Source organism: Gopherus flavomarginatus, chromosome 1 (assembly GCF_025201925.1).
Source record: "Gopherus flavomarginatus isolate rGopFla2 chromosome 1, rGopFla2.mat.asm, whole genome shotgun sequence".
Lineage (NCBI taxonomy): Eukaryota > Metazoa > Chordata > Testudines > Testudinidae > Gopherus > Gopherus flavomarginatus.
In genome coordinates, this window is record NC_066617.1 from 26082059 (window position 1) to 26108560 (window position 26502).

General features: G+C 41.2%; 1 protein-coding gene across 3 annotated transcripts in view; it reads right to left on the reverse strand.

Annotated features, from left to right (window-relative positions):
- Window positions 1-26502, reverse strand: part of RSBN1L (round spermatid basic protein 1 like) — a 100604-nt gene continuing 74102 nt past the window's right edge. For all 3 annotated transcript variants that reach the window (XM_050936843.1, XM_050936842.1, XM_050936844.1), the window contains 5 exons: window positions 24429-24566; window positions 22908-23050; window positions 21579-21746; window positions 1202-1310; window positions 1-1114 (listed from right to left, as the gene is read on the reverse strand). In XM_050936843.1, coding sequence (XP_050792800.1) covers window positions 461-1114; window positions 1202-1310; window positions 21579-21746; window positions 22908-23050; window positions 24429-24566 — 1212 coding nt within the window. In that variant the 3' untranslated portion in view covers window positions 1-460. The remainder of the gene's footprint in view (window positions 1115-1201; window positions 1311-21578; window positions 21747-22907; window positions 23051-24428; window positions 24567-26502) is intronic.

Below are 26502 nucleotides of genomic sequence, written 5' to 3' on the forward strand. Positions count from 1 at the left end.
TTTGTTATTCTGAACCTTTATTAAGTGGCTCACATTTCAGTATAAATCACACTAAAAAGATTTTTTAAAAAAAGCTATTTACACTACAGTGCTGACACATTTAAAATGAAAAAAATTGGTATAAATAAGCTCTATGGAAAAGCCTGGAATTGTCAAAAAGAATTCTGGCTCATCTTACAAAAAATATATATGTTAAATGTCAGCTCTACTCTAAACCCTACAACTCAAATTATTTAAAGACTTCTTTATGTTAAACCTGCAGTGTTTACAGTGCATCTGGCCCTAAGTGCTTTGATACTTCACAGTTATGGACAGGCACTGAGGAATGTTACAAAGCTACATAAACTATTTTCTGTAACAGATGTGAGGGCAAGTCACAAGCTTGCCTCACAGAATTTATGAATCTTTACATTATTACGTCATTCAGTTTAAAAAGGAATTTAAAACGATATGTACAAATTTAGCACAAAAAGTCATCTTCTCTTTGTCCATGCAGATTTGGATGTGTTGAACTCTGTTGTCTTGTATCATCTAGATTTATGTGACTTCCAGAGCACAACTTATCCTGTAAGTCGTTGTTGCCAAGTTCGAATTTAGAGTCCACTTCACACTTAAATCCTGTCAATTCAATATTATCAAATTTTCCTTTAATATTCTGACATTCCATATCATTAGGTGCCAATGTCTTCTCAGGAAGATTAACATTCATGGATTCTTCTTTAATTCGGTGAGATGCAATAAGTTCATGTTTTATCTGTGTGAATTCCTGCTGTACATATTTAGTTTGCAGAGTATCTGAAAATTTGGTGTCTTCGGAGGTATTTTTGCTTATTGTACAGATGTTGTCAGTCTGAAGTCCAATAACCGAAGACATGGGGTCTGCAGATGTGCCTGCTTCACAGGTGCTTGCATTTTGAGAAACTTCTCTCTCTGAGTGATATAGCTTGAGCCGAATGTGCCAAGCCAAACTGCAAACAGCTGAAACCGTCTTGAACTGGTGCACAACATTCCTTGGAATAAAATAAATGTCATTATCATATAATTGAATCCTAGCATATCGAATGCCTTCCCTTCGCAGTTGGTTAAGTTTTGCATCATCAACCCACTGGACACACTGGAGGAGGAAAAATGAGAATAAAGATGAAAAATCTATTCTAAAACATGATAAATATTCATGATTAATAATTCACAATAAGCTTACCTGTGAGAGTGGAGGCTCATGCAAATCTAATTGCATTCGCTGAACTACCTCTAAGAAATCTTCAGCATGAAAACAAATTACATCTTTGGTTATACGAGGTTGCTCAGGCCTACAAAATAAGAAGAAGAAGCAGCAGAGTCAGGGCCACAGTTTAAATTGCTACAGACTTTGTTAGTCTCGGTAGCAAGAACAAAGCAAACAGAATCTAAACATGAATTTTACAACACAAGTCTGAAAAGAAATTTGAAAAAGCCTGTAGCTCTTCAGCTACAACACACTAACCACACTCAGGAATATAATTCAGTTAACCAGTTTCCACTAGTGCCACCAACAGTGACTGTCTTTTATCATGAAGGCAGAGGTTGGATGTTCCAGTATGTTCTACTAACTGACTGTCAAGCTAGAGAATGGTACAGACAGAGCACTTGTTGCTCTGATAAACGACTTCTTCTGTACAATGACAAAGCATTCCTTGTGTCCCACCTTTAAAGTTGCCCTAGGGATGGAGAGAAATATTCTGACATGCTTCTGGCCAAACATAGACACATTTATTTATGGGCAACTATTCATCTCAAAAGCTGTCCCCTATGGAATCCTACAAAGTTCAATCATCTTCCCTATATTGTTTAGTCTCTGGGAGAACTGGAGAGATAACATGGGCTGAGATACTAAAAGTTGATGGTGAACATCCAGCTCCACATTTCCTTAAAGCCAAATGTGACCAGCATCATCTCCCAGCTTTCTCAAAGTCTAGGTGAAATCACCACCTGGATGAAAGTACCAGGACAAAACTGAATCTATGTAAGACTGAGGTAATGCTAGAAAGAGGGAAGAACTTATCTCCTTTACAACATGCTCCCCTAGTGCGGGGGAGATAACCTCAGATTAAGTCAGTCCAGCTGTAGGGTCCTTTAGTCACACAGTAGCACAGTCCAAAGAGCCAACCCTGCAAAAATCCACTCATTTCTATAAGAATCTGGCCAGAAGATTGTACATCAGGCACAGATCTGGCCACAGTGATCCATACATTTGTGACCTCTAGGATTTGATTACTGTAACTCATAAATAGAATGAAGGCACATAATGAGTACAGCAGACTGTCTGATTAGCTCAAGTTGCTGTGAGCGCCTTGCTCTGGTGTTCTGCCCTTTCCTTTTGCTCCCTATTGAATTCAGAGTCCAATTCCTCATTTCTGTCCCAATATTCAAAATCCTCCATGAAAGTTCACCTCTCATCCCACAACCATGACTTTCTACAACAGCTGCATCATTCAATTAAACGATGAAACTGTCAACCATAGGGAAGAGACTCAAAAACACAGGAGAGAATTTTCACAGAAGCTGGACTTCAAATAATGGAACCCACTCTCACAAAAAACAAGACTTACCATGTTCCTTATTACTTTCACATCTGAATCCAAAACTCAGCTCTCCTTCAACAGCATACATACGAGCGCGCGCGCACACACACACACACAAGCTACTCATACTATTTCTCCTATAGGGTAGAAAGGATGAGAGGAATTGGATGATATTCAAACATTACACTGATGAGGATGAGGTGATTTAATAGAGGTTTTTAGGTATATATTGAAGACAAAAGTAATTGTTAAAAAGTGTCTGTCTGTTCTATTTTGTAATAATATGAAGTGACTGGTTGTGGAAATATGTATATCAGGGATTGGCAACCTTTGGCACGTGGCCTGTCAGGGAAATCAGCTGGCAGTCTGGGCTGGCTTGTTTACCTGCAGCGTGCGCAGGTTCAGCCGATCACGGCTCCCACTGGTCACAGTTCGCTGTTCCAGGCCAATGGGGGCTGTGAGAAGCGGCGGCCAGCATATCCCTTGGCCCACACCTCTTCCCGCAGCCCCCAGTGGCCTGGAATGGCAAACTGCAGTCACTGGAGCTGCAATCAGCCAAACCTGCGCACGCTGCAGGTAAACAAACCATCCTGGCCCGCCAGCAGATCTCCCTGACAGGCCATGTGCCAAAGGTTGCCAATCCCTGATGTATAGGAACAATGTCTACCTGAAAATAATTTCTGGTGTAAAATGTTGTGCATACTGGAGTTACAATTAACAGGATTACTGTAACTAAGTTATTGAAAACATCTTCCCTGTGCGATGGATGCTGCATTAAATATTGTCAAATACACAAAGTGCAACTCCCTTGCAGGGTTGCAAGGCACTTTCTATGGAAGGGGGCAGACGAAGATATGGAACAGTGTCAATTCAAGTTTTCCCTCTAATGCACTTCTAACGTGGCATAGTTGAAGAGGGGCACAATTGGTTTCTGAAGAAGTCTAAGAAACATCAATCTAACAGTTATTTTAATTGTTTCTCTCTTGCTGTAAAGACTATTGAAGAATAGGGGAGACAAAAACACCTTATATAAAGAAGTTTTTGGTTTTAATTCAGGATGTATTTAATAGGTGCTGAAACATGGACTTTTAAAAAAAGTAAATTATTAAAAAAAAAAGCTGATTGTGTCCCTTTAATTGATCTTTGTTTCTAATTACTTGGTGACTAACACAGGGACCTACTCTAAGTTCTAAAGAGTTGGCAGACTAACATTTACAGTTAATTTAAAACTGAGATAACAAATGTTTAGGCCATGTGCTGTTTTTCTTCAATAACTTGCAATCTCAGCATGAAACTAAAGAATCTAACATTTATATCAAGTTGGTTTTGTTTGTTTTAACAGAATAGTGAATTAGTCAGGTATGCAACATCCATCGTTACATTAAAACACCACATTACAAATTCTGTGCTAAACTAGGATGTTCCCTTATGAAACTTAGACACTGGCAGTACTTTAATGAGAATTTCCAAAGCTTACAACACAAATTGGAGGACAGGAGAGGTCTCAGACGACTGGAGAAGGGCTAATGTAGTGCCAATCTTTAAAAGGGGGAAAAAGGAGGAGCCAGGGAACTAAAGACCTGTCAGTTTGACCATGATACCTGGGAAGCTACTTGGATAAAATATTCCATTTGCAAATACCTGGAGGATTACGGGGTGATCTCTAGCAGCCAGGATGGATTTACCAAGAACAAATCATGCCAAACCAAACTGATATCCACCTTTGACAAGGTTACTGTTTTGGTGCACAGGGGGAATGCGGTGGCCATAAGATACCTGGATTTTCGCAAGGCTTCCGACATAGTCCAACATGACATTCTCATAAGTAAGCTGAAGAAACGTGGGCTCGGTAGAATTACCACTAAGGGGAAACATAACTGGTTAAACAACCACAAAGAGTGGCTATCAATGGAATAATGTCAGATTAGAAAGAGATCTCAAGTGGAGTTCCACAGGGATCTGTTCTGGGTCTGGTGTTATTTAACATCTTTATTAATGATCTGGATGTAGGAAAAGAGAGCATACTGATCAAATTTGTACATGGTGGGCGAGGGTGTTGGGGGGGGGATGCAAATACTTGGAGGACAGAACTAAATTTCAACAGGATCTTGATATATTGGGGAATTGGGCTATAGGCACCAGAATGAACTTCAACAAAAGCAAATGTAAGGTGCTACACTTAGGGAAGAAAAAAACAAATGCACAAATACAGAATGGGGGATAACAGGCTTGGCATCAGCACTGCTGAGCAGGATCTGGAAGTTATGATGGATCATAAACTCAACACGAATCAACAATACAATGTAATTGCAAAAAAGCAAATGCAATTTTGGGTTGCATTAACAGAAGTACAGCATGCAAGTCACAGGAGGTGATAGTACCAGTCAGCACTAGCTAGGCTTCAGCTGGAGTACTGTGTCCAATTTTGGTCATCAATGTATAGGAAAGGATGTAGAGAAACTGGAAAGTATTCAGAAGCAAGTGACAAAAATGATCAAAGGGATGGAATGCAAGCACGGCTGCCCAGAGGATTCAGGGGGCCTGGGGCAAAGCAATTTCACAAAAAAAAAAGTTGCAATACTATATTTTCATGGGGGCCCCTGTGCGGCCGTCAGCAAATTGCCCCACTTGACACTCCTCCCCCCCGCAGGGCGGCCCTGGGAAAAATCAACATTTAAAAACCTTCCGCATCTCAGCACAAACACAGTTTTGAGAAAACTTCTTTTCAAGTCATCTTTACAAGGTATCACTGGTTCTCAGCATCAGCTAGTGCTAAAAAGTACTAAAGCTCATTAAAAGCACTGGACAAATATTTTCCATCAAAACTTTTTTTGGATCGAAAACTAGGAGTTTTTAAAAAGCAGAAAAAATCACGGACAATGCTGCTTTCCTTCAAGATTTGTTGTGTTTTTTTTAATTGAAAAAGCTGAAACTAATCTGCCAAAACCTGAACATGATTTGGGGTTTCAGAAGTGTGTGGCCAAATATTTGCTGCTTGCTGCGTTTGACTGTTTACAGAAACAATAAAAAAATTCTGCTTAAAAAAAATCCAAAACTTTTGAATCGCCTCAGCTTGTGACCAGACGCCTGAGCCCATCCAGTCAGAGATTTTTCCAGGTTTCTGATACTCTGCTGGCTTCCTTGACTCATATCTGTCTCCATAATTTTGGGTTCATTTAGATTAGAACATAACATAAGAATGGCCATACTGGGTCAGACCAAAGGTCCATCCAGCCCAGTATACTGTCTACCAACAATGGCCAATGCCAGGTGCCCCAGAGGGAGTGAACCAACAGGTAATGATCAAGAGATCTCTCTCCTGCCATCCATCTCAATCCTCTGACAAACAGAGGCTACAGACACCATTCCTTACCTATCCTGCCTAATAGCCACTAATGGACTTAACCTCCATGAATTTATCTGTTTCCTAGAGACTGGGTCCATGGGGTCCCTCACAAACTGGAGACGGTTACTGTGGGTTTGTCTTTAGTATAGCTTATGTACATAACTCCACGAACTGAGCATGTGAGCTTGTTCCAGAATCTGGGATGAGCCTACATTGTGAAAAATTAAATGCTCAAAATAGCACATGCATGTGAATGGACACATTATGCTAAAATTAAATTAACCCAGAGGGTCTCAAACTGGGGGTAGGGACACAAGGTTATTACTAGGGGTCGCGAGCTGTCAGCTTCCAACCTCACACCCTGCTTTGCCTCCAGCATTTATAATAGTGTTAAATATATACAAAGTATTTTTAATTTATAAGGGTGAGTTCACACTCAGAGGTTTGCTATGTGAAAGAGGTCACCAATACAAAAGTTTGAAAACCACTGAATTAATCCCTCTGGAGCCTCAGGGAATGCAGGGGAAGGGGGGGGTCTCCCTTGGTAGGGTTGGGAAGGAGGTAGGTGGTATAGGATATTGTTCTTCTCATGTGATCCCTCCCCCACGGCTCTCTTGGCTCTATCACTGTTAATCTAAAGTGGCTAATTTTGAATGAAGCTACCTCCTCTGACATGAATCTCCCTATGGCACTGAAATTAAATGTAAACAATAATTTGGCATTTGAGAAGTGAATGGGATGATAACCCTAAGGGAAAAGATAACAGCTTGGCTCTTTGTGTTAAATAGCTGTCTGCAAGCCTCAAACTGCTGAATGAGCTTTAGGGAAGGAAGGCTGTGCCTCCCAAACAGCCTGGCCCTGCCTCCATCCGACCCCCACCCACTTCCTACCCCCCAACTGCCTCCCTCAGAATCCCCGACCCATTCTACTCCTTGTCCCCTGACTGTCCCCCCGAGACCCCTCCAACCACCACCCTGGGACCCCACCCCATACAAACCCCTCCTCCTCCCTGTCCCCTGGCTGCCCCAACCCCTATCCATCCCACCCGCCGAGTCCTGACAGACAGTCAGAATGCCCACGATCCAACTCCCCGTTCCCCATCCCCGACTGCTCCCCCGAACCTCTGCCCCTTATCCAACCTCCCCGGCCCCAGCCCCCTTACCATGCTGCTTACCCCGACCTCCCCCTCTCCCAGAGCCTCAGCACGTGACGTCCAGGAACTGCCTTGGCCCCGGGACAGCACTGCAGCAGCATGGCTCTGGCGAGACCGGAGCTTGCAGCCCTGCCCCCTTACCACGCAGCTCTGAGCCGGAAGAGCTCAGGCCCCACCTGAGCCATGCGACTTTAGCTCTGTCCGGGCTGCTCCTGGACACAGTGTGCTGAGGTGCTGGGGAATGGGGGAAGGCGGAGGCGGGGCCAGGAAGAGCCTCTTGACATTCTCATTGGGCTCTTGCGGGGCCCGCGGGAAATTGCCCCACTTGCGCCCCTCCCCCCTCCGTGGGTGGCCCGGAATGCAAGCCATATGAGCAAAGGCTGAAAGAAATGGATATGTTTAGTTTGGAAAAGAGGAGATTAAGGGGAAACATGATAGTGGTCTTTGGATAACCTGAAAGGCTTCCATACGAAAAGATGGAGAAAAACTGTTTTCTCTTGGCACCGAGGGCAGGACTAAAGGGGCAACAGGTTCAAACTACAGCACAGCAGATTTAGAGTAAATCTCAGGAAAAACTTCCTAACCCTATGAACAGTATGACTATGGAACAAATGGCCTAGGGAAGTCATAAAATCTCCTTCACTGGAGGTTTTCAAAAAGAGACTGGATAGCCATCTGTCTTCAATGGTTTAGACACAACAAATCCTGAATCTTGGTAGGGGGTTAGACCAGATGACTATTATGGCCCCTTCTAACCCTCTGATTCTATGATTCTGATTTGAAAGAAATGCGACTGTATACATGTATTAAAAATAAAAAGAGCAACTGCCTGTGGCTATGACACTTTAGACTTTTTAAATATACAAGAACTGAAAAGCACCTACAAGCATCCTTCAATCAAAACAGCCCAATTACAATAACTAACCTATTCATATTTTAGAACTGAGTTATGTTCTGACCCTTTGAAACCTCTAATTATTAGAAGTTAGTCAGTCAAAATAAAGTGTCATCTCCATTTTCAGATACAAATGAAGTTACACTTTTATCCCTCACTCCTGAGCATCACAAACTTCAGAGTGAAATGAAAAAAGTGACACTGTTTTTGCACTATTTAAAAATTCAGACAACTCAATGCTAAAGTTCCCACAGTGGCCTTAACTTTATCTTGTTGCTTTATGCATTTACATGATCTCATTATACAACTACTCAAACTGGACAATTTGCAATTCAAAGCATCAACTGTTTCTCTTTCTAAAACCTTTCAAAATGCTCCGTAGATTTATTTATTACTAATTAAGCTTTGTGTTCATGTAATGAGACATCTGTTACAATGTGGATGTGTGCACACGCCCCTACACATGAAACAGGGCAGAATTAATTTTAGTGTGAATTTTAACTCAGTTTTCTGACTTGTGGTTTAGCTCAACTTTAATGTTTCATCAAAAAGATTGATGTTTTCTTTTACAAAGTATAAAAATTATAAAAACCACATACCTAAGTAATTTAATTAGAGAAAAGTATAAAAAGATTTAAAAGAAGAGAATGCTTTATAGAAAGCTGATTTCAGTCTCTAATCATTTTTCTAATAACTTTGTAATTTCTATAGGCCATGACACCTATAGTTAAGGGGTCTGCAAATGTTAGAAGGTTGAAAATCACAGAGAGGTGTTTTTTGGTGTATATATACACTGCTACGTAAGCCAGTGCTTCAGCTCAGGCTCAAGCCTAATCCACTTGCATCAACACTGCTAACTCAGGACTTGGACCCTGCAGAGCTGGAAGTTCTGAGCTCGAGTTAAGCCAGGTACCTGTTCCTTTGCAGTGTAGATGCAGCCCCGCTTGACTTAGGTCCCAGGAATCAGAGGTATCCCACAATTCCATGGGACAACTTCCTTAGTCCTTTCTATCCAAACAAGCTCTACTGAAAATGGAAGCCCTCTTCCTTCCCCCGCCAACCCCAGCCATTTCCAAAAGGCAGCAGCTCAGGTCAGTGTTAATCCATTCTCTTCAGATCACTGATTTGCAAGCGCAATATCAGAGAGCCTCCTGGGTTTGCAATGGAGAGCAAACTGATCAAGCCTTTTGCAAAGCAAGCTGCTTCCTGGTAACATGCAGGATGGGCAGTAAAGTTTTCCCACAATGTATCACAGTCCTAGGGCTAGAGCAGCCACATTTTGAGAGTTGGGGTGGGAGGGAAACGCTAGGAATTCAGATGTGGTTACTTTGACTAAGGTCTGTCTGTGCACTGCAGGTTTGAGCAAGGGTTAGCAAACTCTTAACAGGGTTAAAATACAACATAGACACTCAAATCCAGGGTTCCCTAACACAGGTCAGTTGACTCGAGTCCCACCAATCCTGGGCTTACATTGCAATGTAGACATACACTTACTGTCCCTGTGAAAAATCCATCCAAGGCCACCAAGTTATAAATTTTGAAAATCCCACAGGCGACATCAATTCTGGCATTTCCTAATCTTTGAGTGCTTAACTTTGCAATATTAACATTCTTTAATGCAGTTTTTGTGTATGTAATTATTTTGTTGTTGCTGGGTTAATATATCTGGGAGAAATGACAAGTCTGTTTATTTATTTGTGAGTTTTAAAAAGTTTGTCAAGGTTGCCTAGATAATTGGATGGGTGCTTTTTAATAATTTGTGTATATCCAAATAAATAAGTCAAACAATGGAATAAATCTAAAAACATTATAGATGGCTTGCAAGAGAAAAAAAACAGGATTTTTGTACTTTTTTTGTTCTTGATGTATAATGAAGCTATGGAAGTTTAATGTTCTGTCTTTTCCCTCCCAAGAAGTATTTTTTTACTGCCTCTTCAGAAATTCTGATCTTGTCTACCTTGAAAGACACCATGGTGACTGAATAACTAGTGAAATCTGAAGACTGAAAGCTGAATAACTTAAAGGCAAAGAAATTTCTTGGGCTGTTTTAAGTTATTTTCATTAACATTTACAATTAATACCTAATGAACGCCTCGGAGAAAGGATACCTTTGTTAAAGATTCAAATACTCCCACCATTTCAGCTAAATATGAAGAGTTCACAAATTCCAAGAAATCCTTTCATAAAACTAGGGAAGCCTAGACAAGCTGATTTTTTTAAAATGAAAAATCATACAAAACAAGAAGTCAAACTAGATAATCATAATAATCACTTCTGGACTTAAAAATCCAGAATGAATATTCTTCTATTATCTTACCAAGCAGTCAACGCCATTGCCATCTTGCCACCTGAACATTACCAATTGTTGTATAAGGATAATTTAGAAACAAGTCAACACAGCTAATACCCAAGTTCCCTCTGGCAAAAAATGCATAGCTTGAGATGTACTGGACAGGAAGCAGAAAGGTATCAAAGACAACAGTGGATGAAGGGTTATTCTTTTTGATTGTTCTATTTCAGAAAAGAATTACACTGAGGGACACTGGAATCCCAAGACAGTACATTACCTAGGATATTTAATCACTCTGGGTAAAGGTACATTTCTTCCCCTCCCACAAAGCTGCATGCATACAACGCAACCAAGATATAAAGCAACCCGGATATAACACGGTAAAGCAGCACTCCAGGGGGGTGGGGCTGTGCACTCTGGTGGATCAAAGCAAGTTCGATATAACGTAGTTTCACCTATAACAGTAAAATTTTTTGGCTCCCGAGAACAGCGTTATATTGAGGTAGAGGTGTACTTGTCTTCTTTCCATGATAGAAGCTTAAAGATGACCTGCAAAAGGATTTTAAATAAATTGGAATTGTAAGTCTCTTTTTTTGTTTCATGACACCTTAAGGTGGCCTGAAGGGTATTTTTGTGCATTTTTTTGTTTAAACATTAGAAATAACAGGAACATAAAATCTGGACTTCTGCTGAACAATCACTGGGCATCATACATGTCAACATGGAACAGAAGGAACTTATGTACAACAAAAATGACCAAACTGTGACATGCCTGTCACACCGTAACTGACAGATAATGCTTCTTGGCTATAAAAACAGTTATTAAGGATGTTTATTCACTGGGAATAAACAATTTAAAAAGAAAACTGGAAGAACAAATTCCATCATTGTGTGCAATGTATGGATGACCAGGATTCCTGGCTGCACAGCAGCCTGTCTGGCTTCCAAGTTCTAGAGGCAGCAGGACAGATAGAGACTGATGATAAACAAACAAATCTATTTAAAATTAAATGGCTATTTAACGGTGGCACCACCTTCCCCTCAGTTTCTTCGCATTAGAATCTTAAGATGGGAGACTCCAATGCAGAGAGGATGGATTCTGGAATAAACATCTGCACCCATATTTTGAACAATTGTTACAGTACAGGTAAACCATTTTTTCCTTTTTCAAGCAGTTGCAGATGTGTATTCCACTCAGATAACTCAAGTAATTAATGGAAGCGTAGCTCAGAGTCTTCTTAAACAACTGCAAGAACTGCCTGTCCAAATTCTGTGTTCGATCTAGATGCTGTAATAATAGCATAATGCTTAGTAAAAATGTGTGTGGAAGACCAGGTAATGGCCATGCCAAAGTCCAATATAGAAAAGTCACTGAGAAGCACAACAAAAGGCGCTTGATCCCCTGTCAAATGAGCCACCAGTCTCCGTGGTCATGGAGGTGTGGTCTGAGTTACCCCATATGCTGTGGTAATCCATCTGGAAACAGTGTGTGCAGAAGCCACCAAGGAATAAAGTCTCTTCATCTGCATTTGAGACAGACTTAGGAAAAAATACAGGTAACTATATGGTTTGGTTAAGGTGAAATTGTGACACCACTTCAGACAAAAACTTACGCCACTTGGCCTTTGAAAAACTAATCATTTACAGACGCTGTGCCATGAAGGCCTGCAGATCAGTAGCTCTCCTTGTAGGAGTTACGGCAACAAGAAAAGCTGTCTTTTGGCACAGTAGATACACAGCAAGTGGTTAGGGGCTCAAACAGAGGACCCATGAGGGCAGCCAATACAGTATCAAGATCCTGCAAAGGACTCTTTTCTTTTACAAGTGGAAAGAGCTGGACAACATCTTTCAGAAATCTAACTACAATGCAATTGAAAAATAACAACTTCCCTTGGATCGGAGGATGAAATGTTAAGATCATTGCTAAGTGGACCCTCAACAAACTGAGCGACAGACTTGAGAACTTAAGATGCAATAGGTAATCCAAAATGACTTGAATACATACGAGCATTGGCTGAATTCCCCACCCAATGACTAAACCAAAAAACACTTCCCACTTAGCCAAATAGGTAGCCCTAGTAGAAAGTTTTCTACTATTAAGCAGGACTTGCTGCACTGCTTGCGAATATTGTTTCTGCTCATTTATCCATGCAGCATACATGCCATCAGATATAGACTGCTCAGCATTGGATACCATATCTGACTATGGCATTGTGTCAGCAGGTCCGGAATGAGGAAAACAGATCTGAGAAGTCAGACTGTGAAGGTTGGAAAACTAACACTGTCTCAGTCAAGCTGGTGAAATGAGTATCATCTTGGCATGATCTAGCTTCAGCATGAGAATCATCTAGGAAATGAGTGGGAGGGGGAAGTGTGGGGAGGAAGGCATACATCAGTGCCAATCCAATTCAAATGGAAGGGGTCAGCTAATAATGCTGCACTGAAACCTGCTCAGGAGCAAAAACTAATTGCACTTCTTGTCTTTCATTGCAAATAAGTTCATCACTGGAATGCCCCATTCCTTCAAAATGGACCTCAGCATGCCACTCTTCTGAGATTCTGGGAAAAGTTCCTTCTGAACTGATCAGCCAAGTGACACTGAGCACTTGGCAAGTGAGCAGCTGTAAGAATGATATCTTCCCTGATACACAATTGCCAAAACTTCATTGCTTCCTGACAAAGATGGCTGGAGTGGGCTTCTCCATGCTTGTTCACATAATATATTGTGGTGGTATTGTCGGTGAGGATATGAACCACTGTGCCCTTTATCTATGTCCAAAAGGCATGGCATGCATTGCAAATGGCTTGAAGCTCCAGGATGTTTATATGAAGAGACGTCTCCTGTTCTGTACACAAAGTTTCATTGTTTCCAGATGTTCTCGCCAACCTATTGTGTAGGATGGTCAAAAGGATCACCTTCACAAGCACTGATCTGATTTGTCCACCATTGCAGGGTCTCCAGAGTTGCTGGTGGCACTCACACAAGGCTGTCCAAAGACTGACAACTCGGGTGATAGGCAACTTCAACCAAAATTGAAGAGGACAAAGGCACAATCTTGTATGCTGGAGTACGTAAGTGCATGGAGTCATATGGCCCAGTAATATGGTTGCCAACCCTCCAGGATTGTCCTGGAGTATCCAGGAATTAAAAGATTAATCTTTAATTTAATTAGATTATGTCATATGATGAAATTTCCAGGAATTTGTCCAACCAAAGTTGGCAATGCTGCCTAGTAACCTCAGGCACACATGGACCGTAGCTGAAGCGGGAGACTGAAAGTAGAGACAGGTGATGAATTGTTCTGAACCGCTCTTGATGGAGAAAGGTTTCTCACTCAGAGTTTTGTAGGGCCCAATGACCTTGATTTTTTTGTGCTGGAATTAAATGTCAACTTTTCTTTGATCAAAATCAGCTCCAGATCTAACTTGAGCTGGACATGATGGGGGACTTGATCTTCTGATTTGCCCCTCATTAGCCAATCGTCTAAGTACAGGAACACACGGGCTTGGGGATCAAAAGTAGCAGTAGAATCCCTGTCCTCAGTGCTGACAGGGAACTTTCTCTATGGCTTCCAAAGCACAGAGAGTCTGGATCTGCTGAATGAACAGGGACTCACGAGAGTTGCCCCTGAAAAGGCATGAGAGAGGTGGGTGGGAAAGAGGTATGGACAGGAATTGGATGGCATAACCTGACCTCACAGTGCTTAGGACCAACTTGTGATTAGTTATTGCTTCCCAATCACTGAAAAAGCAGGAGAGGCTGTCCCCAAACAGAGGAGATATGGTCGAGAAGAAGATCTCACCTAGAATGATGTCCTCGCTAGGAGAGTCAAATTACCTGCTTGCACAAAGCTGATGGAGAATGGTCTGGTTGGTTGAAACTAGAATGAGAAGGCCTTCTCCTTTGCGACTTACATCTCTTCCTGGAGAAGTCCTGCTCTCTATCTTGATAAGCCAACTGCTGGAAATACAGTTGGGAATATAGTTAGTAATGTTGCTACTGTTATTGCTGACTCCCCAAGTGACATCTCTATCGCTGGGACATACACTCCAAATGAACCTAAAGTAATTTGAGAGTCTTTTTTTTTCCCCAAAGGGTGTAATGTCTCTCCAATTTTCTCTGAAAACAAAAACTAAACCAATCAATTGGTAAACCCTCCATGCTTTGTTGGGCCTCAGGGGCTATGCCAGAGTTCCATAACCCTAAAGCTCTTCTCATTATTACAGCTGAGGCCATAATAACGGAGGCATCCGCAATATCTAGTGCTGACTGTAGAGATGTCTTAGTGATTAAACAACCTTCCTCGATGAAAACATTAAGCTCTTCTCTGGAGGATTCTGGTAATTTATCTGTAAATTTGTACATAGTCTCCCAATTTACAAATCATACTTTGATAGTGCCTGCCAATTACTGATGGACATTCATAAAGTGAGGTTGAATATATTTTTCTTCCCATTAAATCTAACCTTTTAGACTGTCTTTCAGCACTGACTTAAATCTCCTTTCACTATCTGTCATTTACGGCTATGACAACCAGAGAGTTAAGGGCTGGATGTGAGAAGCAACACTCAAAACCCTGCATAGGGATATAATACCATTTGTCAGCGCACTTCGCTGTGGGCAGTAAGAAAACTAGATATGCCAAAGTGCTTCATTTATAGGAAGAACTACCCTCTGGAATTAAACACTGGAGAATATCTACTCATGTATGGGTACAGTCCTGAAAGCCCAAAGTTGTGTTCATTCACTTTAGAAGATCCTGATACGATTTAAAATCCTCAGGCACAGGAGGGGAGGAACCTGGTAGAGCGGAACTGTCCTATAAACCAGATGAAGAGGAAAGCAAGGGCCAATGGAATCTGCTGTGATTCTGCTTACTCCTGCTCAGATGAATCAGCTCAGAGAGCGCAATCTAAGTATGCATCTCCAGCCTTGTTGGGTCAAGAGGTGAGACAGGAAGAAGGTTTAATGATCATGCTCTGGAATAAGTGCATGAATGTCATGGAGGAAATAGACATGGCACTGGGAGCCAGTAGGAACTAGGCTATGAACCCCTATCTCTATTACAAAAATGGTACCAATCCTGGTACCAATGATGATCCCCCAAAGATCTTGAAGATTTTCAAGATTGGTATCTGAATGAAGAAAAAGTGGAAGCTGATTCTGAACTTGAATGCAAGAAACCCTCCAAACAATCCAAAGGGAATGGAAGAGCCATGCCTGGTGGAGCCATCACGTCCCGAATGACTCATCGGCACAGTATATGGGCACAGAAGAAGGCAGAGCAGTCAGTGCCTTGAGCATTAGCAGTCTCATTAAGGCAGCACTAACACTCAATACCGAATAGACATCAGTATCCAAGTAGAGGCCAGTACTGCATTTGTAGCTCCAGCCCGTATCAGGCCTGTAGAAGCCAACATTGTCTCTGAGGGTCAAAGATGGAAACAGTATACAAGTGTTCCCTCAGTGCCAACAAGGAGAGTAGTCTTGTCTCTGCAGCCTGATTTTTAAATGGTGCCAGAGACAACACTTGCAACAGCCTGTATTCTGAGGCAACCAACCCAGATGGTCCAAGGATCACAGAAGATACTGCCACAGCTGAAGACTCCTGTATCACAGCTAAGTCCAACACAGAGAGGCAGAGTAAATCTGCAGGTGCTTGAAAAACCTGTGGAGTCAGTATGGTCAGTGTCGAGACCCATGTTGTTCATAACAGATTCAACAGCTGCTCTACTAATGGTACCGAGTTGTCAATGCGGTGCTGGAATGATCTCAGCATGACACAGGACAGTGAGTAAAGTGCCCTGCTCTATCCTGTGAACTCAAGGAAACCTGATTGTGGCCAGCACCCCACTTAGAAAAGGTGGAAGAATCTCCTCGAACCTTAGAGCGACTGTGGTCAGTTTTATGAGTCTTCTCTCTCAGGTGTTGAGAAGAAGGATAAGAGTCTTCTTCTCCTTGGAGAAAAGTCAGAGCCTCAGCAGCACCAAAGGCCTCTGAGAGGCCAGACGATCTGACCCCGGAAACGCAGTGGGCCTCATGGCTTTCTCTATCAAGGGCTGCTTTAGGCGTAAGTCTCTAGTTACCGTGTCCTCTTTGTGAACGACCTGCATATGGAGTATTTAAATATGCCTCTTCCTCAGCCACAATAAGCAATGAGTATGGGGACCAATATTGGGTATCACTATCCCACATGAGACATGCCTCTTGCAGCTTGGAGAAGGCACTGCACCAGGAAAAACCAAAACTATTAATCCAACTAATTGAACACTAAGGGTATTACTACTAACTATATACAAAACCCTCCCAGAAAACTGAGTTAACACCACAAGTGAGAGGTAAATACCACACAGAATGCTCCAATTCAAGACAGGAAGGAACCGAGGGCGTTGATATCGCATTGGACTTAAATAGTCTTGGGAAGGGCTACAAGGGCCAAAGGGTGCAAGCACCACCCCAATGTGTACTGCTAAGCAAAGTTCTCCAGCTTTGGTTTGCTGGGCACGTGCACACCTGAGTGTAATAGATGTCTGCAGACACATGAAGAAGAGGAGGATATCTACTAATTCTAAAAACATTAAAGATCCAGAGTCAGACTTTAAAAGGTATATAGGTGCCTATAGATATTAATAGGTGCTTAGAGTGATTTTCAAACCCCCACTGGGAATTAATTTCCTAACTTGCTTAGGCACTTGTGAAAATTGCATCTATTTGTAACTTTAGGCGTCTATGTATCTTTGAAAATTTGGCACATGCTATCCAGAAAAAAAAATATATCAGTCAATTCACTGGCTAGAGTTAAATTTCCTTTATTTAATTAATCAGTTTTAAATGCACAAATGTTTTGATTAACTTAATTTTTTTCTTATGTATCCAATACATTTAAGGCAATTTTACTTAATCAATAAAAACTATTTTAAAATGCTGTGCATTTAACTGAATTCCAATTCCATCCAAATGCAGCTTGACACAAATCACGAGTAAAAAATTATCACGTAGTAAACAAGAAATGTGTCATTCACCATTTTCTAACAAAAAATGCAAAATTAAGAAACTTAATAAATGTATGTTGAGATATATAACTGCTTAAACGAATGTAAATAGACACAGTGAATCCTCTGTTTAGCAAAAAGTAGTATTGTAAAGGCTGCAAATCATGATGTTTAATGATTATACCAACCAAGGAAAATGAACTTTTCTTTAGGAAAATAACTACAAATGCAAAACATGATTAAAATCAATAATTTAAATTAAGGTTTAATCATTTCAATTATCATAAAAATTGGTAATTTAAATCAGTCCACTCTGTCTTGCAGCTTAGCTCACTGAACTCCTCCAGCATGGCATGACTTTCCACCTCCCCTGGACAGCAGGCTTGCTTTGACAGCCCTGAGGAGCCAGTAGCCCAGCGAGCAAACAAAAAAATTCCATTCTGGTTCTCCCAAAATTAACTTCTTTTTCCCCTCCTGAAAAAAAATTCAAAATTTTTTTTATATCTTTCTTTACGATTTATGACTATTTTTTTTTCAACTTCAATTTTTTCAAGAGGAAAAGGCTATTTTCCAGGCAGTTCTATTAAGGACCACCTGCCACAATGGGTCAGCATAAGAGTTCAAATTCTTGTCCTTCAGATTCAGAGCACAGACTACTACTTGAGCTAGAGGAACAAGTGTTATCCTCTATGTGGACCACTAGTTTGGGTGCGCAGCACATTTTTCCAGTTACATAACTATATGCTACACAGCAGTAGAAAAGTGGGGGTCAGGATTTCTAGGTTTTATTCCTGCCCTTAGGAGAGAAAAGTTTATTTAGTGGTAAGAGCAATGGGTCCGAGTACATAGATTTAGCACATTCTGCAGCAATATGGTTGAAAGGATGAGAGCTTGGTATACATAAAAGGTTTCACTCCCAATTCTGCCTCAAGTGACACTGTGCAACCTCTCAGTTAATGTGAGGGGAATGATACTTGCCTCCCTCAGAGGGAAGGGATATGAGACTGCATCTGGAAACATCCTGCACTCAGACCTCCACCCCTGCACCCCCACTGAGCTCCCTGCACTCAAACCATGACCCTAATGCCCCACTCCTGCACCATCCTGAGCCCCTACATCCAGACCCCCACACCACTGACTCCCAACTAACTGCACTCAGACACATCCCCAGCCCCACTCCCCCAGCACCCAGACCTCCTCCTCCCCGCTGAGCTCCAACCACCTTCACCTGGAAGCCCCTACACCTGGAATCCCCCCAACAGGCCTCTGTGCATCCAGATCCACCCACACCTAGACTCCCCACTGAGCTGCCTGCACCCAGATTGTCCCACACAAAATCCAAATCTCATGATCCCATGACCTCAGAGTGGTTTTCCTAGACCACATGAATTAGATTTTTTCAATTGCACCAAATGTGTATTTTTGTAAGTTTGAAGAAACGGTGGCAAAACGTCATTGTAAGAATAAACATTAGTCCTATGCCTTTAAAACTTTCTTTGCTTCCACAATCACTAACTGCCCATGCATGATTTGTATTAATCAAGATAAACATTTTCTAACTACAACAAAAAAAGACCATACATCTAATGCTCTGGGTGCCCTTGACAGTTTTTTAAAAATACACTAAAATAAACATTCTAAATTCCAAAATCAACTCAAAGACATAGTGACAACAAATATAACTAAAATTAATCACTCACCACGCACAACCCCCATCACAACTGCCTAGCTCTGCCCCATACTCAATTCTTCACAGGCAAAGGAGAAAAGGTGGGCCTTTCAGCATACCCTGAACTCAGACTTCCTCCAGGGAGGAAGCAAATTCCAAAATGTTATGTCAGTAACCCCTCTCCCTACTATCTAAGGGTACTGTCTGCACATGCTGTTGGAGCAAGCTTCCAGCCCAGACAGATTTGGAATAGCAGGACTGACACCAGTGCTCTAAAAATTGCTATATAGATAGTGCTTTGAAGTTACAATTTGGGCTCTGAAGTGTAGGGAGGAGGAGGGCTTCAGAGCCGAAGTTCCAGATACAGCTGCAACTCAAAGCACTGTCTATCCAGCAAATCCTGCCAAGTCTATTGACCTGGTCTGGAAGACTCACTACAAAATGCTATACAGATCAACCCAAAGGGCTTCAGCTCAGGTATGTCTACTAATCCTGCCACTGAGGCATTATGTTATAAGGAAAGAGGCAAGGTCTTACACAGGTAGATTCCCAGGCCTTTTAGGGCTTATAGGTAAAAAAAAATAAAAAAAATCAACATCTTAAAATCAGTCCAGAAACCAGATGCACAATGCAGATCTATGGTTTAACAGACTCAAGGAAAGAAACACTGCTTAATAAAGGCACTACTGAATTCTGCATCAGTTGCAGTTTTTTAGACTGAAGCTGGCAACGACTCTTGTAAAAAAAAAAAAAAAAAAAAAAAAAAAAAAAGTACTGTCATTCTAAAGTGTTCCTAAGACTTCACAGCCCACAAGATACTATGCTTTAAAAAAATTACTTATTTCTAACATTTCACTTCAGCTGTGATACCTGATTAGCAAGCACCTCAAAGTTGGCTACTGCATGTATCAGGAAGCTAATGTTGATATTAAAAATGTTTAGACAGCATAAAAAGTTGAGTTCTAGCTCTGGCAGATGACTATCTACCATTAAAATGTTTAAACTGAACAAAATAAACGAAAATAGAATGACATTTTATGGTCTAATCTCTTGTCTTTTAGGGTTATAAATCCATGCTTTATACCAATGGAATGTGGAGACTCCAATCTTTTCAACAGTATATATTCATGATCAGTCCTCACTGTGCAGATGCTATTTCATCTAACAATCATCACTTATCCCTGAACCAAGCAGTGCTTTTTTGGAACTGGTCCAGGACTGACCATAGAATAAATTATGGACCAATGTAATTTTCGATCTGTTTGCCTTTGACAATATGTAAAGAACAAAACTCAAGAGTTCACAGAGTGATCAACAACTAAAAAATGAAAGATTGAAAAATTTTTGCATTACTTTGAATATGAAAGTACACATATTCTGCCTAATATAAAAGAGTTTGCCATAAGTGAAATCCAACCTTCTGACAACAGAAATCCAGCTTCACTAAATACCAACTTCTAAGTGACCAATAAAGGAGACTACCACACCTATGAATGAACGAATAGAACTGTGCCAACATTTCCAAGTCAAACGTGGAACGGTCCTGAATTTGCCAGAAACTAGACTACAGGCCTTGAAGTTTAAAAAAAAAGAATGTCCACATTTGAATGACCCAGTTCTCTCCCATGGGGAATTTCTTTACTACAGAATCACAGATAAGTTCTGGTTCATGCACTGTTACACATATTTGCACCATTTCACCCAAAGAGGGATTAAGTCTGGGCTCTGATGCAATATGAGAATTCTTGTCTCAGTAACCATGACAGTCAAACTATAAAAAGCGTCGGTGTTCTCAGTAACTGAGCAGGGGCATTGGAACAATTTTTATAGTGGGGATGCTGAGAGCCATTGAACCAAACTGTAAACCATGTATATAATGGAAACCACTTCAAGCCAGGCGGTGGAGCAGCATCCCGCCCCCCCGCCCCCCGAGCCCCCAGTTCCAGCACCTATGTAACTGAGTGGGATATACTGAAGGTAATGTACAACAGAACCACATGCCAGTCTCAGGGACAGAAGTTAAGAGGACCAAAAAAATCCCCCAAATTATCACTTTTCCAGTTCAGTGAAAGAGCCCAGCTGAAATGTACTCTTCTCTTTCTGATAAAACAAGCAAAAAGGGATTCTGCTGAGCTGGGCTGATCCCCTGGATCACATGAGAGTTTCAGACTGTTTGGGACACTAAAGAAATGCCATGCAACTTCCACCAGGCTTAAAACAACCACCATTCCCTTGAACCAGAATTGTGATGTTTGTTTTCATCCACACAGACAGGGCAAAATGTTCCCAGAAGATTCTATGTGCAGTTCAGATAAAAATGTAGGCAAGCCACTACTGTACTGGTTCACAAACCATCAAGACAAAAATCTAGACAAGTTTGAGTGCAACAATTTACACAACTGTATTTATGAAGCTGTTATTGAGACAGGGGAGGCCTTTCTCTAGTTTCCACCAAACTGCAAAGTTGTATCTACATTAGAATGTACCCAGGATACCTAACTCCTCAAGACAAAAGAAAAAAATACAGTTTATTCAATAGTTATGGCTTATTTCCAAAACATACTAATAACTGGATTAACATATTAGCTGATGATCCTTTTAGCAGCTATAAATGGAAATTCATGCAAATATTTTTCAAAAGTCTAACAAGACTAAACCAGTTGACACCTACCACTCTCCACAGTGCACAGCCTTTAACACTCCTACAGCAGCTGTAGTCTGTCGTTCAAAACCTTGTCCTATGTGATCTGCATGGGCTCGTGTCCTGTCTTCAAAGAGCATTTCACGGGGCTCACTAGTTCGAGGTAGGTATTGCAGGTTTTTTATTTCATTGGTAGTTCTGTTTAAAAAACAAAACAAAACTAAACTAAAAATCTAACACTTCCCCCCGCTCAAGTTTACAGTTTTCTACATTCAAGAGGATCCATTTCTTATTTCAGCATGCACATATATTAGAATAAGAACATCTTGGCCAGATTACAGGACGATTAGCAGTACAAAAGTCATTTAGGGAACATTTATGAAATGTTAAAAGTAATCATATGTGCATTCACATTCATTTGCTTACATTTCTACTGAACAATTTGAGTATTGTGTATTACAGCTCTGTTCCACATTTCATCACTGGGTAGAAAAAGGTTTGCAAGACTACTTGTCAGAGATGTTAGAATAAACGGAGAAAACACCACTGAGGTGGAACAGATCCTCTATGATCATTCAATGGCTAATCTAAAGCTGATAGTAAGAGACCATATCACATTAGGTGGACATCTGGGATTTTACAAACTAGGGGTCCCACCTGGAAAATATTTGGATGGGAAATCCACAAGGAAAATCTCCATGCTAAAAGAAGTTATGTTTGATTCTGTAGGTGGCACTCTTCATTTTGAGTCATTATCTAAATCAGTACCCCAATATAATGTTATGGTGACTTTGTACTGTTAGAGGTCCCATCTTTCAGATGAGACAGAAGTCTTTGTCACTTGTAGTTTGTAAAGGTTCAATGGCACTTAAAGGTCCATAAGCACTTAAGAATAGGCAGTTAATACCAGTACCTAGCCAAATTTGAGTAACCGTGTACTGCCTACTTAAAATTTCCCCTGCAGTATTCATATGGATATAGCACTTCATTTTTCCCCAAAACACATTTCATTTTGCTTTATGCTGTTACGTCAAGGTAGCTGCAGTTTAGGGAGAGTGAAGAAAAGATGAGTACTAAAATAGTAATTTTACAAAGCAGGTCATTACAGAAGCCCAGAGGCTCCAATCAGGATTGACACATCATTATGCTAGGTGGTGTACAAATGCTTGCAAAAAAACACATTTCCTTCCTTGAAGAACTTAAAAACTAAGAAGTGATTTTGTTTCTTCTTTTGGGGTAAAAAGCTACATAAACGTAAGACTTATGCTATAATATAGCTACAGCCATTGGGATGAGTGGAAAAGGGATAGGTTAAAACAACTAACCAGATAACTTACCAAGCTAAGAATCCTAACATACCTTTTCCTTTTGAAAGGTGACTTTGGCATGTCAGCCACAGGGATCATCTGTTCTCCTGGACGTACCCACATGATGGGACCATCATCGCTATCTTTACGACTTTCTAATTTTAGACTCGAGAGTGTCCCCCACGGCAATGTACACTAATGGGAAATATAACAATCCACATTTTGATGCGAGTTATTTTCAAATACATTTTAAAATGGTTATTTGGTAAAATGAAAAAAAGTTAACAGATATGATAAATAAGTGAATGTAGGTAAGTGTGATGACTTGGGGAAACAGTCTGTACAATTTATGAATTCTGAACAATTCAGGAGATTACAAATTTTCTGTATCTATTTATACCACGATGAAAACTCCATCCTGAATACAGGGCCTAAGCAGTCTTCTCTGTTGTCCCTCTACCTCCATGTCAGACTGAAGTTCCAACGGATACTGGCACAGGACTGACAATAGAGGGTCATTAATTAGAAATGGTCCTCTAGTCTAATACAAACATCCAGGTAACAGACTGGCTTCCACTTAGAAGAACTGGTTTCTCAGCAAACGGAATGCCTGGCAATGAAGTCACTTGGCAAAGAGGTCCATGATCACCTGTTGAGGTTGATCTGGAAGTCATCTGATTAAGGGACTGAAAGGTGATCAAAGGATTCACAAGGCGAATGCTGAGGGAGACCAACAGGAAGTTTGGTCTGGAAAGGGAACAGTGTGGCCAAGGTCACAGGAAGCAAGCGGGGGCGGGCAGGGAGGGGGAGGTGCAAGAGAGCTCCATGGTTCAGAACCCAAGCCATGCACTGCAAAGAGGACGACTCTGGATGGCCCCAGACAACCCTGACCCTAGCCCAAAGAATGCTCTGGAAGGGGCAAGTAACTGAGGCAACAAATGCATGTAGGGGTTGTTGTTTTTTTTTTTTTAATAGATATGTATATTTCTTGTGTTATTAAAGGATGAGCAGTGGTAGTTCAGAATCTTGTGCAATCTTGTCTGTGTGTATTAAACACGTGCCCCCTTGAAGAGATAAACCAGAAGGCCAAACCTTCAGATGGAGTTCAGGGCAAGGGTGTGTTTAAGTTCTGAAGAAGCCTGAGGAGTCAGCACTGGTTCCAGGGACTGGGCAGTGGTCCACATGATCAAAGTTCTCAGGAGCAGGTGCCATAGAGAAAATCTGCACCCTGAGCATGTGCCAAGGACAGTAATTGGTCTCTGTTCAGATCTGAGGCTTAAAAACCCTGGAGACTCAAGGGCTGGATGCCTTCAAAGGAGCCTGGTGAATGGCCAACATGGTGCTCAACCAGACCTGTGAGATAAGTATTACAGTTCTATTACTTTAATATAGAACAGTGGTTTTCAACCTTTTTTTAATTTGTGGACCCCTAAACAATTTCAAATGGAAGTACAGACCCCTTTGAAAATTTGCAGACTGTCTGCAGATCCCCAAGGGTCTGTGGACCACACGTTGAAAACCACTGATATAGAGTATTTGGAAGAATATCTCCCCTTTCCCATCTTCCCCTTACTTTTAAGAAAGGTGAATCTTCCAACATATCAAGGAACTCTGGAAAGTAATCCCCCACTTCCTCATCCACTGCTCCAACCAAGCTGATCTGTCTCATTGGGCCAGCTCTATATGTACCATGGGAGTATGTTCTTTTTACCTAAAAGAAGAATATGAAAGTCAATTACGAGTTACATTGAGTTCATTAGGACTCAACAAAAGTTTACAAATCAATGCCATGGGCACATCCTGTCTTCTCTAAAACATGACTAAAATTAATACTGTACGCAGTCCATATTAAATAGTATTAACAACTGTATTATATACTATCATTATAAAACCATTATTATGAAACACCAACTGGCTGACGTAGCAGGTAGCTTGAATGTAAAACATTTACTATAGCTGAAAACATGTATTTAAATATAAAAGAATAAAGATAGAAGATATTTCTGGCAAGCTGCAAGATTCACAGTTATGTCAAGTTAAGGTGGAATTTAACAGGGTGTTAAATATTCATTACTATGCATATCCAAACAAGCAGCAAGATGTCTTGAGTGATGTTTTTTTTACAGAAAGGGGATGGAATGTTGAAGTTATGGTTGCATGACAGCTGGCTAGAAAGAGGCCTGCAAAAAAATAGACCAGGAGGACAGAAACAGGTAATAAGAGGTAAAACCAATATAAAGCAGGGGAAAGTCAGAGAGTGTAACAGTATAAAGGAGGTGAACCTATTGAAAGTAAAAAGATGAAACAAACCATCTTAAAACTTGAAAAAGGGCAAAGAAGTGAGACCAAAGCCATGTCTACATGGAGACTGTCAAGAAAGTTAAGGCAAATCAACCAAATGTATGCAAGTTAAGGCACATTAAATCCCCAGGTGGATTTTCTCATTCAGGAGTAAAGTGGCCTAAGGCATGTCTACATTTGAAACTTACCGTGGGTTTTGTGAATCTACGTTATGTGATCTGCAACAAGTGTTTCACAAGCAGTTCATACACATCACATTGTTATCCTGTGATTAAGGTACTTCTGCCTCGTATCATTGCACCCACACAACACTGCGATGTTTTGAAATCAGCAACCAGCATTCTGGGCAGACATCCCAGGCGCACTGCTCTGCCACTGTGCTCTATGCATTCTCGGATTTTTCATGCTGAGCACTCAGATACTTATTGGAAGACAATCGAATTCTGGAGTTTACTGTCAAATTAAATTCCCATGATTCCTAATTTATCCTATCATGCATTAGGGTTTTTAGAGCCATCCAGTGCCATTTTCAAAGCACTGTCATGCAACATGCAGCACACATTGTGATCGCTACAACCCACACTGTAATGAACATAAATAAGCTGCTGTTAACATCTGAAGTTGGGCAGTGACTTCAGAACTGGGATGATAAGGCGATCAGAGAAGGAGAAGGCTGAAATCATGCACATATCGTCAACTTTTTTTCCTGAAGCAGCTTCCCTTGGTGGAGCACCACTTTGGAGTGTGGCTAACGGGTAACTGACTGGTGGGAAAGTATAGCACTGCAGATTGGGTATGAACACGAGTGGAAGCAGAATTTCAGGATGTCAAAAGCCACTTTCTTAGAAAGCTTTGCAGAGTTTGCACAGGGCTACAACAGCAGAATATCTATGTAAGAACTGCCCTCAGCATAGAGACGAGTGTGGCCACCCACATCTGAAAGCTTGCCAACCCTACTACCTACACCTTATAACCAGTCAGTAGCTAACCAGTTCGTTGTTGGTAGATCAGCTATCTGGGCTGTTGAAATATAGACGTGCAATGTTATCAAGAAGGCTCTATCCCACTGTATCTTAAGACTGGGCAATGCACAGACAATTAATTGGTTTGCATTGTTGGGGTTCCCAACTTATACTGGAGCCTCTGATGGGTCCCACATGCCTATTCTTAACCCTCCGTATCAGGCCTCAGAGTCCATCGATAGAAAAGATTTCTCCCACTCACCCCCCAGCCCCATGGTGCTGCACAGCCTGTTTGATCACCATGGAAAGTTTACCAGTATTTATGTGATATGGTCTATGAAGGTCCATGACTCCAGGATCTTCAGAAAGTCTAGAATGTTTTCT